The sequence below is a fragment of the Gobio gobio genome (assembly GCF_949357685.1).
Source record: "Gobio gobio genome assembly, chromosome: 24".
In the NCBI taxonomy this organism is placed as follows: domain Eukaryota; kingdom Metazoa; phylum Chordata; class Actinopteri; order Cypriniformes; family Gobionidae; genus Gobio; species Gobio gobio.
Window position 1 is genome coordinate 30,428,903 of NC_137120.1, and position 18,639 is coordinate 30,447,541.

General features: G+C 37.1%; 1 protein-coding gene across 1 annotated transcript; it reads right to left on the minus strand.

Moving 5' to 3' along the window:
- Positions 1-380: 380 nt before the first annotated feature.
- Positions 381-17,175, minus strand: LOC307121164 (guanine nucleotide-binding protein G(q) subunit alpha-like). The gene is made up of 8 exons (XM_079808651.1): positions 17,035-17,175; positions 16,396-16,562; positions 10,796-10,980; positions 8,236-8,390; positions 7,914-8,042; positions 2,159-2,285; positions 1,524-1,677; positions 381-1,402 (listed from the first exon to the last, which is right to left on the minus strand). Exons 2-8 carry the CDS (start codon positions 16,538-16,540, stop codon positions 1,206-1,208), a joined length of 1,092 nt encoding a protein of 363 aa, XP_079664777.1. The 5' UTR covers positions 16,541-16,562; positions 17,035-17,175; the 3' UTR covers positions 381-1,205.
- Positions 17,176-18,639: the final 1,464 nt, after the last annotated feature.

Genomic DNA, 18,639 nt, shown 5'->3' on the forward strand with positions numbered 1-18,639 from the left:
TAATTCTGTTTCTATTGATGCAGCGATGCAAGAAATCATAGTTATTTGATTTCAAAAGAAGGGAAGTAATAAATATTATATATATATATATATATATATATATATATATATATATATATACATACACATATATATATATATATATATATATATATATATATATATATATATATATATATATATATATATATATATATATTTGTGCATTAATAATATATAACTATATTTCATGTCAAATAATGATATTTTAACATATTATTGCTAATATTTATGGCATAATCTGACTAGGTTGATATTCTCCCTCTATATTTGTGACTAGCAATTGACCAGGCTTGAGTGAGTCACACACAGACTTCCACATTCAGCATGCAAAACACAATAATGGTAACAAGGATTTTTATTTTTATTATTAATTATTAATAACAATTGTATTTGCTGTCGTTATTGGGGTTATACTGACAAAAGACAAATAGTAAAATAAAAACAAAAATAGTAAAACGAAGCAATTCATTTATTCATGCCGCAATGCACTCTGGGAGTACACTTCCTCAGATCACCGATAGAATTAAGTTGACAAAACTTAAATGGTTTAAGTAAGAACAACTTGATTGCACAATTGAATTAAGTAAACTGAACAAATTGTTTTATGGTGCTTTACTCAAATGACCTGAGGGAATCACTTTCCTCAAATCATTTGAGTTTAGTCTGTTTGCCCTTTTAAGTTATCGGTACTCAGAAATTTAAGTTAATTCAATGAAGAGACCACATTAGGTCAACTCAATTAAATTGAGTTGTCAGTTTCCCCATTACTCAAATGAATTGAAGGAATCACTTTCCTCAAATAATTTGAGTAGTCTCAACTCATAGGGTTTACAGTGTGATGACTATGCAACTGACACTTCAAAAAGTTAATAAAGAGATCATACTAATCCATATAAATTAAGTGGTTTAGTCCAAATCCTACTGGAGGGACAGAAAGCACTCATGTTAAATAGTTGAATAAGACTCACTCCATATATGAGGTTATAGATAAACAATATATCTGCTTGCATGGACCCCTAAATATCAATAATGTTAAACATGTTGATTGTGCAAAAGTTGCTTAAAATAAAATAGTAGTGTTTTTGAATGCAGATTGATGATTGGTCAGTCTAATGTGCAGTCTAATGCTGACTGACTGCAACTGAAAGTGCTTTCTGGGCTCATTATACCACTTTATACTTCTTAAGAGCCCATAACAAGATAGTGTCTTTCACATTGTTGAAGATTATCCGGGTGTAACTGGTGTCCATGGCGCAGGTGAAGTGAGAGAAAAAGCTTTTGTTGTTCTCAATGCAAACTGCTTTCTGTTTATATAACTCTCCGATGAACAGTTTGGCATCTTGAACGTCCTGACGTTTGCCTGAAGGTGGCGCCAACCCACAAAGGAAGGGAAAGGAAGAGTGAATTAGGTACGACAAAGAAAGTAGATCAAACAGTCAGATAATGCTGTCTTTCCTTTCATTTAATGTGCATCAAACTACCTTCAAATCCAGGAAAGGATGTTTTTAAATCCGAGAACTGAATCTTCTCGGCCAGGATGTCCATTTTGTTCAGCAACAGGATGATGGAGGAATTAGCAAACCACGTTGAGTGGATGGTCGTGTAGAACAGTGACAAGCTCTCTTCCATACGGTTCTGTAGCCAAAGAGAGGAAGAGTATAAGGTATCATAATGCTAAACTGTGCATAATGTAAACCACTGGGAGACCACAGATGGTTGTCATTACCTGCTCTGCATTTATAGAAAAATGTATATAAAGGTTTTTAATTTAAAGCATTTTTCAAATTATAATTTAAATAGTATTTTCATGTCATGACCGTGGGGGCAGAAACATGTACGAGTCCGACATTGCCATGCACACTTAGCCTACTAGGCCGACACATTCTAGCGTTTAATGCGGAGGAGTGCTCTAGCCTACAAGCCTCCAAAGGACTGGACTATAAGGACACAATCTCACTAGGATGCATCCTTCTGCTTTTTGAGCATAAGCAACATTTTTGGGACAGTTAATATTAGATTTTTAAATGTTACTTAAATGTGAGAGATGCCCAGAGCATTGGAAATATGGCCTCCGGGTGAACTAACTGTCCTTGTGGAAGGAGAGGCAGAAACATACATCCTTGTTATTCTCTAGAAGTTGGTCATACTCGATGAGGGAGGCTAGAAATATGAGTGACGTCACATTCTCAAAGTAATGGATCCACTTCTTTCTCTGTCCCCTCTGACCACCAACATCTACAAACCTGAAAAGACATACAGACCAAAAATCACTTTTAGGGCCCTATAATACACCAGGCGCAACGCAAGTGTTTTTTGCTTGTTTCAGCCCGATGCAGTTATCATTTTCACATCCAGTGAAATTTGCACCCATTTGTGTGCCCATTGGTGTGCTGGTCTGAAAACGAGGTGTGTTCATTGTTACACACACGGATGAGCAGCAGCAGCACATAAACATTATTAAATATTGCAAATAAAAGGATTCCTTTCTGGAGAAGCATTCACTCTTTCCGCTGGTAAATTCTGCCGTGTAAATAGCGAATCTGCCAAGGTGTAAGTGCAACTGGCTTTTAAAGGGAATGGGAGATGAGACTCTGATTGGTTTATTACACGTTACGCCCCAAAACACACACATGACTCGTTAAAGGGATAGTTCACCCTGAAATGAAAATAAAGCCATTTTTTACTCACCCTGCTGTTGTTTCTATGTCCTAGGGACGGCTCGCACTCACAGGAACGCACACAGAATAACGGTCGAGCTCAGTGTTTTGGCTGAATAATACGCTTTCTTTCTTGCAAAACCTTATTTGCCTCCTGAACACTTTCCATATATGGCGCGTGTCTCACTATATCATTGCGTGATACTTTTGTATCGTTTTTGTAACTGCCATTATTTTACTACAGGACAATTTTTTTTATTTCTGCTTTTGATGTCTGAAAAAGATAGAAGGACATAGGGCATTGGAACAACAGCAGGGTGAGTAAAAGATGGCTTTATTTTCATTTCAGGGTGATCTATCCCTTTAAGAGACTAGGTACAACCCTTTTGGACCATATGGCTGGTGCACAACCGTCTTTTCCGTTGTGAAACTAGCAAAGTGCACCTGCGCCGTGCGCTTTAGACCATGCATTTAAATAGGGCCCTCTGCTGTGGTTCATTCACACCAGGCCCAGATTTGTCCCTAAAAGCTGTTCCTTCCTTTCTGTCACATTTCATAACTTCACCTTTCTGTCTTCCAGCTGCGGCTCCTGACTGTAAATTCAGGTAGGGCAGATTCTGGGTCTTAGCGCTAGTTTATGATACACATTTTGTAAGATTTACATTCTAATCGCTGAACACATGCAAACTCACTTTTGTCAGAGGTCTAACATCCTTGCGTCATTCAGCCTGAGGGAGGCGCCCTATTAATGATTTAGGCACGCATAAAGAATGCTATCTTGCCTTAAAGTGCTCATGAAATCAAAATCTTGATCTTATTTACTTTGTTAGCAGGTTTTAGGGTGAACAATTAATCTGTGCAAATTAATACACAGAAAAAAATTATTTGCCGTGGTAATCTTTAATCAAAATCTGAAAAGTAACTTCCGGTCTGGAATAGCGTTCCCTTTGAATGATGGCAGTTTGACGGCTTGAGTTTGAATATCCTTAACCACTTCCCTCCAACCGTTAGTCTGCTATAAGCGAGAGATAGAGAAGAGGAGCGCTGAAGTAAAACCCTGCCCTCTATTGCCCTGCCCTGCCCTGCCCTCTATTCAATATTCTGTTACAATTGGAAATATATCACAGCACTGAAATTACAACCCCAAATCAGAAAAAGTTGGGACAGTATGGAAAACGAAAAAAAAAGAAGTGATTTCTAAATTTACTTTGACTTGTATTTCATTGCAGACAATATGAACACAAAATATTTCATGTTTTTTCTGGTCAACTTCATGTCATTTGTAAATATGCATCCTTTCCTGTCATTCAGACCTGCAACACATTTCAAAAACAGTTGGGACAGTAAAGCATTTACCACTTTGTAATGTTGCCATTCCTTTTCACAACACTTAAAAGACTGAGGGACTGAGGACACCAAGTGATGAAGTGTTTCAGGTGTAATTTTGTCCCATTCTTCCTGCAAACAAGTCTTAAGGTGGGCAACAGTACGGGGTCTTCGTTGTTGCATTTTGCGCTTCAAAATGCGCCACACATTCTCTATTGGAGACAGGTCGGGACTGCAGGCAGGCCAGTCAAGTAGCCATACCCTCTTTCTCCGCAGCCAGGACTTTGTAATGTGTGCAGAATGTGGTTTTGCATTGTCTTGTTGAAATATGCATGGACGTCCCTGGAAAAGATGTCTTCTTGAAGGCAGCATATTATGCTCCAAAAACTCTATGTACTTTTCAGCATTAATGGTGCCTTCACAGAAGTGCAAGTTACCTTTGCCAAGGGCACTGACACAACCCCATACCATGACAGACCCTGGCTTTTGGACTTGTTGCTGGTAACAGTCTGGATGATCCTTTTCTTCTTTGGTCCGGAGCAGACGGCGTCCATTCCTCCCAAAAAATACCTGAAATACTGATTCATCTGACCACAGTACACGTTTCCACTGTGTGATGGTCCATCCCAGATGCCTCCGAGCCCAGAGAAGTCGACGGCGCTTCTGGACACTGCTAACATAGGGCTTCCTTTTGGCACAGTACAGTTTTAACTGGCATTTGTGGATGTAACTACGTATTGTGGTACTTGACAAAGGTTTGCCAAAGTAGTCCTGAGCCCATGTGGTGATATCGCTTCTAGATGAATGACGATTCTTGATGCAGTGCCGCCTGAGGGATCGGAGATCACGGTTGTTCAGCTTAGGCTTGCGCCCTTGTCCTTTACGCACTGAAATTTCTCCAGATTCCTTGAATCTTTTAATTATGTTATGCACTGTTGAATGTGAAATATCCAAATCTCTTCCTATCTTTCTTTGAGGAACATTGTTTTTAAACATTTCAATAATTTTCTCACGTATTTGTTGGCAAACTGGCGATCCTCTGCCCATCTTTGCTCCTAAAGTATTAGACCTTTCTTGGATGCTGCTTTTGTACCAAATCATAATTACAATCACCTGTTGACATCACCTGTTTCAAATCACATAATTATTTAACCATTTTACCTCATTACTAGCCCTAAATTGCTCCTGTCCCAACTTTTTTGAATGACAGGAAAGGATGCATATTTACAAATTACATGAAGTTGACCAGACAAAACATGAAATATTTTGTGTTCATATTGTCTGCAATGAAATACAACTCAAAGTAAATTTAGAAATCACTTCTTTTTTTATTTATTTGCGTTTTCCATACTGTCCCAACTTTTTCTGATTTGGGGTTGTAATTCAGTTGCATCTTCCGGTTCATTGGGACTTTGATATACTATTAATTGTCTCTGAATGTTGTTTTGGAATGTTACAAGTTGTGGAGGAAAGAAAGTAATTTCTATTCTCAGAACAATCCTAAAACAAACACAACATAACTATATAAAGGCTATTCACATTAGAATATTTAAACTAAAGGATATATACTTATTTATTACTTTGATAAGCTACTCCACATTGGAAGAACAAACATGCCAATACAACTAGTTACTGATCTGATGCAGAGTAATATACACATAGCTGAAGCGGACTTATAAGTTTAAAGTTTACGTGAGGTAATGTGAAAATAAGTGGGGCGGTCTGAAATCTGCCCCAATGGCTCAAAATTAGAGCGCGCTGCAGTTCCCTTTTTCACCACAGATTTACATTGGAAAATTGTGGGGCGCTGTAGAGCTGGGGAGGGTTCTTCAGAGACTGGCTACCCTGCTTATTATCATGATACATGCCTGCCGAAGCCGTGTGTTTATAAATGATCATGATAGAACATGCTAAATGCTAATCAATGACTTGAAGATAGTTAATTCCACATCAGCTACATAAATTCATCAAATTAAATTTATAAACGTCCTGTTGCAGTCTACATGTTGTCACTGTCTGTCACTGTATCATTGTCTGACTGGTTTGAACATAAAAGGCTGAACAGTTTCAGATACTTTTTTTAAAAGTCGAGAAACTCTCGCAAGACAAATAAGCAACCGCAGCTTCAAAAATAAGCCAAATATTATTACATTATTTATTATCATCAATATCATTCATGATCAATTATTTTTTATCAATAAATGAGCCTGCAACACATTAAACTGAAACCTCTTTGAAAAGCAAAAACAGATGTGATTTTACAAAAAAAATCATCAAATTGCAATAAAGGGCACACAATATCCTCCGATCAGCTGTGAACAGAAGAGGTTTGGAGATGGAAAAAGAGAAAAAGTGACGTGTAGGCCAATTATGGTAACCCATAGTCACAGTTAGTGCACACATATTAGGAGCAGCGAGTGAACACACACACACTACGAAAGCGTGAAAAAGACAAGCCCTGCATCTCAATGTGCATCTGCCCTAATTAGTATTGAAAAGGACTAATGTTACATACTATTTAGGATGGATAGTATGCACATTGGGACACAGGCAAGGAGCGCTGCAATATAGCCACATATTTATAATAAAATAAATTCGAACCATACCTACTGTTTTTATTAGTATACTTGTTTTTTTTTTAAATAATAGCCTGTAATTTTAAATACATTATACAAATATTTTTAAAATTAAATCAGGTGCCTTTCCTCCCTGTTTCATCTCCATCTCTGTACATCTCTGCTGGTGGCATTGTTTGTAAAAATGTATACGTCTATTTACGTCTACTAATTATCATTATGTGCATTTATAACGTCACATGCCTGCACATTGAACGCGATTTTTCTTCATTGAGGGGGAGAAGGAGGCGGGATGTATGAGGATGAATTACTACAGCACTTGTATCGTTGCCCTGAATGGCTATAAGCTGTGAGAAGACAGTGTCAGTCAATGTCTATAGGACAAAACAGCGACCATAAATATAAAGAAACAAAGTTGTTTATTATATTTTCCTAGCAAGCAACCACATTTTTAAAAATAAGCCCAAAAAACCGCAACCCGTGAAAAAAAGAAGCCCAAAAAAGAAGCCCAAAGTCACGTGTTATACTATGTCTGTGTCGGAGATGCTAACATGAGCTCTTGAAGCTCCGCCCTCTTCTTGAAGGAGGGCCAGGAGCACCAGCTCATTTGCATTTAAAGGGATACACACAAAAACGGCATATTTTTGCTCAAAAAGTTAAAATTTTAACATGCTATAAAAAAATATCTTATTATTTAACATTTTGTAAAAAGGGGCATTATAGGACCCCTTTAATATAACCACTTTACAACTTAAAGGTGCACTGTGTAAATTTTAGTGGTATCTAGCAGTGAGGTTGCGAATTGCAACCGCTCACCCCTCCCTTTCGGAATACATAGAGAAGGTACAGTGACCAACACAGGACAAAGATGTCGTCGTCAGAGACAGCAGAGAGTAGCTAGCGCTCTGTAGTGCTGTTTGTCTGTTTAGGGTTACTGTAGAAACATGGCGGAGCAAAATGGGGACTACTGTAAGGGGGTTGCGGTGTATATAGATAAAAATGGCTCATTCTAAGGTCTTTATACAACACTGAAAACATAGTTATGTATATTATATTGCATTTATGTCCTCCTAAATACTACACCCTGCACCGTTAAAATAACAAGAAAAATATTTGTTGCAGAATGCTAAACATTTTTACAATTCATTATTGATTCAGTTTATATAGAGGTCTGTTTTGGATGAATATTTTGGTGGGGCACTGTGTCACCTGCCCTTAGGTGAACCACGGGATAGCGGCTCAATAACACTTGAGTATTTTGGTGAACTGTCCTTTTAAATGCCAGCATAAGCTTGGTTGGTCATTGCCATACCTCAGAGTGATGTTCTCCATGCTAACACACACTTCTGTGATGCCGTTGGAGGGAGATCGGACACGTAGAATATCGTTCAATGTAGGGATGTAGTCTTCGGCTGCGATGCGGTCCAAGTTATCAATGAAGCTTGAAAAACATGTTTGTTATTATTATTAATAAAAAAGTAAAATAATGCAATAACAAATATCACTTTTACGGAAAACAATACCATGTGCTGTAGAATTGCTTATGACGGAATTATTTGCTTAACTAGTTTGCATAACATTCATTTTGTAGCATCAGGAAAGGAGAAGACAGGAATTGTCTTGAACACACTTACTACATAGTGGAGTCTAGTAGCTGATACTCTCTGCGCCGTTCGTAGCAGATCTTAAAGCCTTGGTCTTCCCATAAGTAACGAATAGCCTCTACGTAACTTCTCTGCAGCTGCGTTATCTGATGTATGTTCTGATCCTGGAACCACTGGGCATAAATCTACAGATATCACAGAACTCATGAGACTGCAAATACATTACAGTACAACATCCAATCTTTATTAAATTAGTGCAAACATACAGATCCATTTTTTTTACTGTTAGTAGATACGTATAAATAATTTAATTATTTTTATAATAATTATTATAATATTATTAGATTATTAATAATAACTTTTTAAAAACGTTTGTTTTTTTGCCAATTCCACTATCCACAGGATTGTTGATGTAAAACAGCCCTCATGAATCTCTGGGCTCAGGGCCGTTTCTAGCCGTTCTGACTCCCTAGGCAAAATCCTTATTGGTGCCCAGTCAAATTTAAAAAAAGCAACATTGGTATTACAGGTATTATTTAACAAATGCATACATGCATTCCAAATTATATTTGTTAATAAGGATTAAAATTAATATATATATATATATATATATATATATATATATATATATATATATATATATATATATATATATATATATATATATATATATATATATATATATATATATATATATATTTGTGCAATCCATAGTTGCTAAGAAATTGTTCTCAGACATAACTACATAATTATTACGTGATATTATTACGTTTCTCATGAAAGTAATAAGAATAAATACTGATTCAGTGCATTTTTTGTTACTCATTGATGCTTGAACTTTCCCTTTAAATAACGCGACGCTATGCCCTCTGTGTACGACACTGCTTGCATTAAGCACTATTAGAACTGAATAAATCGATTCAGCATTCAACACCATCCGTAAAGATTTGTTAAATTCGACATAGTGATTTAATAAAGGATGTATTAATGTGAATTAGAACATATTATGCCATTTTTAAATTGGCCGTTAAAGGGTTAGTTCACCCAAAAATGAAATTTCTTCCATTAATGACTCACCCCAATGTTGTTCCAAACCCGTAAGACCTCCGTTCATCCTCGGAACACAGTTTAAGATATTTTAGCTTTAGTCCGACGGCTTTCAGTCCTTTGAATGTAAGTGTATGCACACTTTGCTGTCCACGTCCAGAAAGGTAATGAAAACATCATCAAAGTAGTCCATATGTGACATCATTTGGTTAGTTAGAGACTCTTTTGAAGCGTCGACAATACATTTTGGTCCAAAAATAACAAAAACTAAGACTTTATTAAGCATTGTCTTCTCTTCCGGTTTTGTTTGAATCCGCGTTCACGACGCCACAGTGACGCTGCTGACGTAAGACGCTGTGACGTGTTATCTGGTGCGACAGAGCTTCGTTTGTAGTCTGAGGGAGACGCACGCTGTAAACAAAACCACCATCGCAAAAAAAATAAAATATAGCAATACAAACAATGTAGAACAGCTTGTTTACAGTGTGCGTCTCCCTCAGACTACAAACGAAGCTCTGTCGCACCAGATAACACGTCACAGCGTCTTACGTCAGCAGCGTCACTGTGGCGTCGTGAACGCGGATTCAAACAAAACCGGAAGAGAAGGCAATGCTTAATAAAGTCTTAGTTTTTGTTATTTTTGGACCAAAATGTATTGTCGACGCTTCAAAAGAGTCTCTAACTAACCAAATGATGTCACATATGGACTACTTTGATGATGTTTTCATTACCTTTCTGGACGTGGACAGCAAAGTGTGCATACACTTACATTCAAAGGACTGAAAGCCCTCGGACTAAATCTAAATTATCTTAGAGGATGAACGGAGGTCTTACGGGTTTGGAACAACATTGGGGTGAGTCATTAATGGAAGAAATTTCATTTTTGGGTGAACTAACCCTTTAAAGTTTTGTATGGGACAATTACAAAACGCACTGATCCTTTAACAATGCATTGGCGCAAAAAACTTTTGGAGGTGCAAGTAAGAGAAGAAAGCTTTAAAGAGTCAAAATATAACTGCACACTCATGAAATGCTGAAGTGAACAGTGTGCAGTTATATTTTGCCTCTAACACATCGAGCAATGCTATCTGCCCATTTCACAGTGTGATTTCTCGACTACCACAAATACTGCCCTAACAAAATACAGATTTGTGCAATTTTTACTGTACCTGTAAATTGGCCTTTAGTTTGAATTTAGCTTTATTGTATGGTTGTATGGCAACACCTCTCTTTTATCTAATGGTGTTGTTGAGCGCTCCAAACCCAAACTTTTTTTTTTACAGTAACTGACAGTAGCCTACTCTCTCTGATCCAATGGCATATAGGAATCGTCAGATTGACAGTACTCTGATCCAGTGTGGGGGAACCACTGGGGGCGGCAATAACATTTTAGGGTGGCCGTGACACCCTTTACACACAAAAATCTAGTGCCAGATATGCGCTATTGGTGCCCCCCAACTGATGGCGCCCTAGGCGACTGCCTAGTTTGCCTATGCCTAAAAACGGCCGTCTGGGCTCAAAACACACTCGGCCTCTTGATCACCTCGTTCTGTGGATTGGAGTAGGGAATCTTTAGCGTGTTCATGGCTTCTGTTATTGCACTCATAGCTTGGAGGATATTCTGGAAAACCAGTTTAGCGTAGTTACGCCTCTCGTCATCTGAAAGGCCCTTTCCGTGTGTAATCCTCATATGCTTCATAATTGTTGTCTTTCCGCTTCCTTCCGAGCCTAAATGAAATCAAAACAATCACATGCGTCAGTATAGAAAATCTGCTAACATGACACGTGAAAATACATTATGCGATCTGTACTGTATAAGAATAGTTGATGTCTTAATTGTGTATTAGTTGAACTTTCTTAATAAAGGCAATTTGAATTATCAGTAGGCAGTACTGAATTAACTGTAACAACATTTTTCATTCAGTACTGCCTGTAACTACTAGCCTAGAAATCTAGACGCACGCTAGCGCCAGCAAATCTAATTTGCAGCCAGGTCGTCTAGCAACTCTCCGTTGGCTTGCGAGCTGGAAAAACCAAACTCTGGTCAGGCCAATCACATCGTGTATAGAGTCGGTGGGCCGGCTTAACGTAATGACGGCAGAGTTGCGGCGGTTCCGCGTGCTACTTGTAAACAAAGAAGCTGGCGAACAGCGGCCTTTCGAATCGGCTTTGGCCGCGACTCTGGAAGACTTGGAGTTTAGCTTTTCTTTGAGAAAAGAACAAAGAACGGCCCTGAAGTCATTCTTAAGAAAGGAAGATGTGTTCGGAGTTTTGCCGACTGGATACGGCAAAAGTTGAATCTATCAACTAGCTCCGCTTCACCTTCTTCGTTGCTCTGGATGGTTGTAGCGCTATCCTATTGCGTGCTGAGGGAATTTGAAAGACAAACGTTTATCCCGCCCCTCGGATTGAGCCCTGCCAATGGTGAGTTTCCCAGACCCAACATCTTGAACTGGCTTGTCAGGTTAACTACTACATTTTGAGCATTTATTGAGCATGAAACATCCGAGTGAAGGGGAACTAAAGTCATGCATCCATGAGAAAAGTGAATTTAGTTTTGAGAGTCACAGATATAATCAGCTCTTAGATGATCACATCATGAACGTCCCCTTAAAAGATGATGTAACAAACACAAAATGGCATTTATCTGCATTTATCTGTCACAACATCTAATCTTTACCTTCACATTTAGAGTTGTCTCTATCTTGTTGTGAGAAAGTAAATGCACACATGATGACGTCAAATAAATTAGATCTTTGTCGCCCCACAAGACATAATCAGTGTCCCGCATTTTCAAGTTTGCATTATTTGATTTCTTCCCTAAAATTTCAATACCACAATCAGAAATATATAATATTCAAAATGTGATTAGTGTTTTGTTCCATCAAAATGTTTAAGTTCAGTAATTCAAAGCGGAACTTGCCTTTTTTTATTTTGTATTTTTTTGTATACATTTTAATTGCTTTTAAACTGAAATATTTGAGTTGAGCTAATTCATACATAAGTTCATACATAAAAACGTTTCAGTATTATCATGTAATCTTCATGTAATCTTAACTTTAATATTTTTAGTAGTGGAAACTTGGCTAGTTTTAACAAGGTAATTCAGTAACGCTAACTTGCTGTTTTGATTAATTAGCATTGCATAGCACTTGCTGAATGAGTACAGCAATATAGAACATTTAACACATATCTGTTCTCAAACCAAGCTCTTTCTCACTCGTCACCATGATGGTATCTCTACAAAAAAACAACATAACAGAAACTGCAATATAGCCACATATTTATAATAAAATAAATTCGAACCATACCTACACTCTAAAAACGTTTACTATGATTTACTCAATTTTTTTGATGAAACATTTTTACACTAATAAAATTGAGTACATTTAAAAGCAGTGAAATCAATTACATACACCATATGAGCTGAGCAAATGCAAGTAAAAAAATTAAGTAGATCTGTGTAACTACATTTGGTACATTTACAAATAAAATTGAGTAGAAAAATTGGAGGAAAAACATTTAAAAACCAATATTTAAGAGTAAAATTAACTGTTTTTATTTATGAGTAATATTAACTCTTATAGTATAACTTTAATTTCCTCTAAACCTTTGTAAAATACTCCACACAACCACGCTTATACATGAAAATGTCCTTTATTGTCGATGAGTAAAGCAATACAGCATATATTACAGTTTTGACATGTTTACAATATTTTACAACATATTTACAACATTTAAACTCATGTAACAAACATTTTAGAAGTAAAAATTAAACATTTAAAAGTAATTCAAGTGTAATCAACCTGTCTGTTATCCCATTTCCACCGTATCAGCGCCGTTTCTCGAGCCTGAGATGGACTCGCGCTCTGCGGGTGGACTTTGAACTTCAGACCGCCGTCCAGCGTTTCACTCGTAGCTCAAAGATGCTGCAACGCGCCTGACTCCATAACCTGCCAATAAACAAACAGTGCACAGTTTTAAGAACATTTTATCATCCAAATTAATTATATTCATTATCTAGGAATAAAGTCGTGTGTTTTGAGCAAGGCAGTTACACCAGGGGCTTCAAAGACAGATGCAGCACTCGTTTACTCACATTGCGTCCCTGTAACTTATGTTGTTTTGCATTAAATAAAATTTTTTTAAGCTCAGTAATGATTTTATAGATAAAATAAAACACACAAACCTGAATTTCACCGAGGAAATGTTCCAATTCTGCGACGCTGAGAAGAAGGAACTCCTGAGAAGAAAACAGCAGCTCAATCAACCGTCGAGCTGTCGTCACGTCAGTGGGCGGGGGAGGGGTGCAGTGACATTTCACAAATTTATTAAGTATATTTGAAATAAATAATTGGTTATTCGAACACTAAATTCTTTTAGTGAAAAAAACTTACATATAACTGTAAATTTGAGACAAAATTAACTGTTGGATTTTTAGTCAATTATTTTGGTATGTTCAACTCAAAACATCAAATAAATGATATTTAGAAATTTTATTAAAGGGTTAGTTCACCCAAAAATGAAAATTCTGTCATTAATTACTCACCCTCATGTCGTTCGACACCCGTAAGACGTCCGTTCATATTTGGAACACAAATGAAGATATTTTAGTTGAAAGCTGATGGCTGAGAAAGGCTTCAGATTGGCCTCCATTGGCATTCAGTACATTTACACTCCAAAGACGCATAAAAGGCACTTAAAACGTTGTTACAAAGTCCATCTCACCACAGTGACTCTACAATAATTTTACGATGCGACGACAATAGTTTTTGTGCGCAAAAAAAATCAAAATAACACCTTTATCCAACTTGTTCTTGTCTTCCGTGTGTGCCTCCATGACGCATGCGCGCGAATATGACGCAGATCCGGCGTTCGGACACATGACCCAGAAGCGATTTGTTTACAAGCAGAGGAAGACGCGCGTGTCTAAGCTGTTGAATTCTACATTATCGTGCTTTAGGTCTCGGCGTCGTTCTCAAAATGGGGCTTAAGTGTGCATTTCATGGATTCCCGAACGCTGGCGCTACGTCATATTCTCGCGCATGCGTCGTGGAGGCACACACGGAAGACAATAACAAGTTGGATAAAGGTGTAATTTTGATAATTTTGTAATTTTGACCCATGGTCTTATGGGTGTCGAACGACATGAGGGTGAGTAATTAATGACAGAATTTTCATTTTTGGGTGAACTAACCCTTTAAGTTAATAAAGTTAATTATTACTGTGATATTTACTAAGCCACTGAATAATTTTTAGAGTGTAGGCCTACTATTATTATTAGTATACTTGTTTTTTGAATAATAGCCTGTAATTTTAAGTACATTATAAAAATATTTTTAAAATTAAATCAGGTGCCTCTCCTCCCTGTTTCATCTCCATCTCTGTACATCTCTGCTGGTGGCATTGTTTGTAAAAATGTATACGTCTATTTACGTCTACTAATTATTACGTCTACTATTATATGCTTCATTTTAACATTTACTCTCCCTCGTGTGTCATGGCAAAGCATGCTGGGAAATAGAAATTCCAGATGTTTCAGTTCAATTTAAGTTTGTGTAAACTAAAAGAAGCACGTTTACAAAACTCAAAACAATGAAACAATTCAGATTACTTAAAATGTGTCAGTTCTGTGAACTCAAAAGAAAAAGAAAATTCGAAATACTCATAAAAGTTAATTTGATTGAACTAATTCATTTAAGTTTACCCTACTCAAACCATTGAATTATTTTGAGCATTAGAATTTACAGTGTAGCTAGAGCAGAAAAATAACCAACCAATGCATTCATAGAAAGGGATTTTTCATGAACGGCATTGTTGTATTGTTATATAATGTTTCATGTGATGCACTTGTAATGTTAGTCTGATTAGTATGACCATATCAAAAATGGTCATCATTGAGAAATAAAGGGCATTTTTCCTATCCTATTAGATTAGATTAGATTAGATTCAACTTTATTGTCATTACACAAGTACGAGTACAAGGCAACGAAATGCAGTTTAGGTCTAACCAGAAGTGTAATAGCAGCAAGTGCAGGATATAAAATGGATGCGTAAGTGCAGGACATGGATATGTACTGAATATATATAAATATGTATAAATAGAGAGACGTTATTACTATAAACAGAACTGAATTTACAGGTGAATATGTACAGTGAATAAATATACAGATGGCTATTACTATAAACAGAATTTACAGGTGAATATGTACTATGAATACAATATACAGATGGCTATTACTATAAACAGAATTTTACAGATAGAGGTATACAATAATATGTTAGGCTAATATGAGGAATAGCAGTGGATTAGGGTAGTGCAATAAATTATGGAATAGTGCAATAAATTATGGAATAGTGCAATAAATTATTAGCTCTCTGATTTGAACGTTTTATTTGAAGGGGCGTGTCTGCTGTGAGACTTCAGTGTAAACGCCCACTGCTGTGATTGGCTAACATCTTTGCCTATGAAATAGCTAGTATTACATGTTTAACTCTCTTGGAAACCTTTAGTGTGGTTTTACTATTACGGCTCAGATGAAGTAGGCGTTGATTTTCTGCAGAGGCGGTTTTTCACCTATCTTATAGATAGGGACATTCCACAATGAGTCGTTATCTGGGCTTGGTAACAATAAAAGCTGTTTTTAAACTAACAAGGAAGTTTTCAGTTCTGACACTTACAGGATATTCTTATAGTATGATGACATCTTATATGTCAAAAGCTCAATTTGATTTCTCAGTTCATGACCCCTTTAAAAAAAATTATTTTAGTATAAAATGTGATTTTTTTAAACCTACTAGCCTGTTATTCAGTTCATTATATTTAGTAGACTGAATAGGTCCAGTAGAGTATTGTATCACTTGAACCTGGGCAAATTGAGTGCCAGTCATAGAGCTGGTCACAATTGCTTATTGACGATTTAAAATGTTATCATCCAACGGGATGGCAAATAGGCTTTCAATCTAATGTAAATCAATATTTACATAGTATAATAGTACTAAATTGATCTCTCACACACGTCCCGCATTATCCCGCAAAATCACATCTACTGTCCTGCAACAGAGCAGTAACCAGGTGGTCACCCTATATCGTGTGGAAGTTTTAATAAAATTTCTGATAAAAGACTAACAGAATCATCTCACCCAATAAAAGCAATTTAATTTCTCTGTTTTCTCTTTTCCTCTGCTCAGCCAGGATGAGGTCGATTTCCTTATTTTTGGCAATGGCGTACCTCTTTTTTTCAGACAAGCAACAGATGCAGCATCCACAGTAGTAGTAATCCCCCATTTCTCCTACAGAAATACAATAACTACAAAAAAAAACATCAATAATAATATTCAGCACTATTCGTTTTTTATTTCTTTATAGAAGCCAAAAAGTAAGTCCTTGATTAAATGCAAATTCGGATAGTTTGGATTTCTCACAATGGAAAAGGAAAACCTTGAGTGGAGTTTGATTACAGAGCAGGAGGTAAAATGTAGACCCGTTCCACTCATAGGCTATGTGACACGCAAAGCCTTGATAATAATTACTCGTTTAATTTATGTATGACAACATTCAGGTTACTCTTGCTTGTGTGATATTGCTTAAAATAAGCCAAACATTGTAACAGATCCTAACAGCATCACTAGTAGGCTATGAAAAATACAAAGTTTCCAATAAAATGTAGAATACTGGAATGTAAATGTGAAAATAGACAACAAATAAAGTCAGACATACATCACCATATTAAACAACAATTAAAACTGAGAAAACAGAGGTGACAAAGACAATTTTCTCACCTTCATTCATAAAACCTGCAGCATAAAATAGAAAACAACATTCATCTTCCTTGAAAGAAACAGTGGCTGTGGCACTCGAGGCAATATTCATAAACACAGTTTTCTGTCAGTAGCGTCACGTTCATTCACTACCGATAAACTAGTTGCACTTCCCGAAAAGTCTGCCTTTAATGCATAATATGCCAGGTATGTTGTAGAGCAGAAGAGAAACAATGGGAAGTCAGTGGAATGTGCCCTGACATTATTCCTCCCAACTTATCTACTTAAACGTATCTATCTTTTTTTTTCATTTTTAAAAAAAATAATAATAATTGTCTGTATAATACTTTTCACTGACAAGATTTATGCGTGTTTTAATCACAATTATTTTAATGGATTTGCAGAGTCCTCATACAGTACATTTTAATTTTACAGTCAGATGGACAATTGAGAATATCCATGTTTAGAATATCCATATAAAGTAAAATATTTAGCTGCTGCCAGACCACCTTCCGTATTCAATTTACGAAGAAAGTGTAACGCCCCTCGCAGTTCAAAACGCTTACGCTACATCTGACGTCATTGTCGCGGCAGTTGCGCTTTTTCCGGAAGTTGAATACGGAAGGCGGTCTGGCGGAAGCTTGATACTTTACTTTATAACGTTTTAAACATGGATATTTTTCTTACACAAACGCATCACTTTGCTTCAGAAGGCCCCCGGGAGTCGTGTGGATTACTTTTGTAATGGATGGGTGCACTAGCCTGGATGCCAGCCGAACTTAGCCCCGCCCACAACATTTTTACTCGGGCAGTTCGGTCTGGACTTGCTCAATAGAGAAGTAATTATGCCCGAACAGAAGCTGTTCGGACCAATGAAATTGTCAGGGCGGGCTTTAGACGATGATGGACAGATGATAAACAGTAACGTAATCATCCACGTCATCAAAGAGCGCTTGGGTTGAATTTGTTCTAATCCTAAACGGAGAACTTGTTCATATATGCATTCACCTTTACTATTTCTCTCAGAAATGATGATCGTGTTGGTAAGTACTCTGTGTCTCCTTAAATTATTTTTTTACAACACCGGCAAAGTTCGTTTACACTCATCTTTTTCTTCTAACGCTAGGCTACTTATTCCAGCGTGCGTGCAGACAGAGTTGCCAAGTTTTACAACAAAACCCGCCCAATTGTTAACGTTCCTCAAAACTAGCCAAAAACAAGCCCAAAAGCTTTCCAGGGGGGTTCTCCGGGAAAAAAAGGCATTTGGGGGGTAAAATATGTGTTATTTTGGAAGGACTGCCTGCTAAAATTTGCATTCCTGGGTCTGTATATCACATAATTGGGATCGCTTCAACCTGTGGACTTGGCAACACAGTGCAGTTGAGTTCTGTTGACATTTGACAACTAACGTTCTGCATCACTCGGTCGCTCCGTTGCTCTGATTGGTTGTAGGTCTATCCAATTGAGGTCTTTCCTGGTTCGGTTGAAACACGCCCCATAATCACAGCCCAACGGAGCAGTATCAGACTCATATTCTGACTAGAATTGAGTATGACGACGTCAGGCTATGGGTGCACTTTTTTGGGCTTCAAATTTTGGACTGCCATTATAATGCTTGGATTAGCC

Excerpts from the sequence above, each read along its gene's own strand:
- LOC307121164 (XM_079808651.1), bottom strand. The coding sequence starts at position 16,540 with ATGGGGGATTACTACTACTGTGGATGCTGCATCTGTTGCTTGTCTGAA. Across the intron at positions 8,391-10,795 it reads ACTCCAATCCACAGAACGAG|ATTTATGCCCAGTGGTTCCA; the intron begins GTGATCAAGAGG and ends TGATATCTGTAG. Across the intron at positions 1,678-2,158 it reads TTCTAGAGAATAACAAGGAT|AACCGTATGGAAGAGAGCTT; the intron begins GTATGTTTCTGC and ends CTTTGGCTACAG.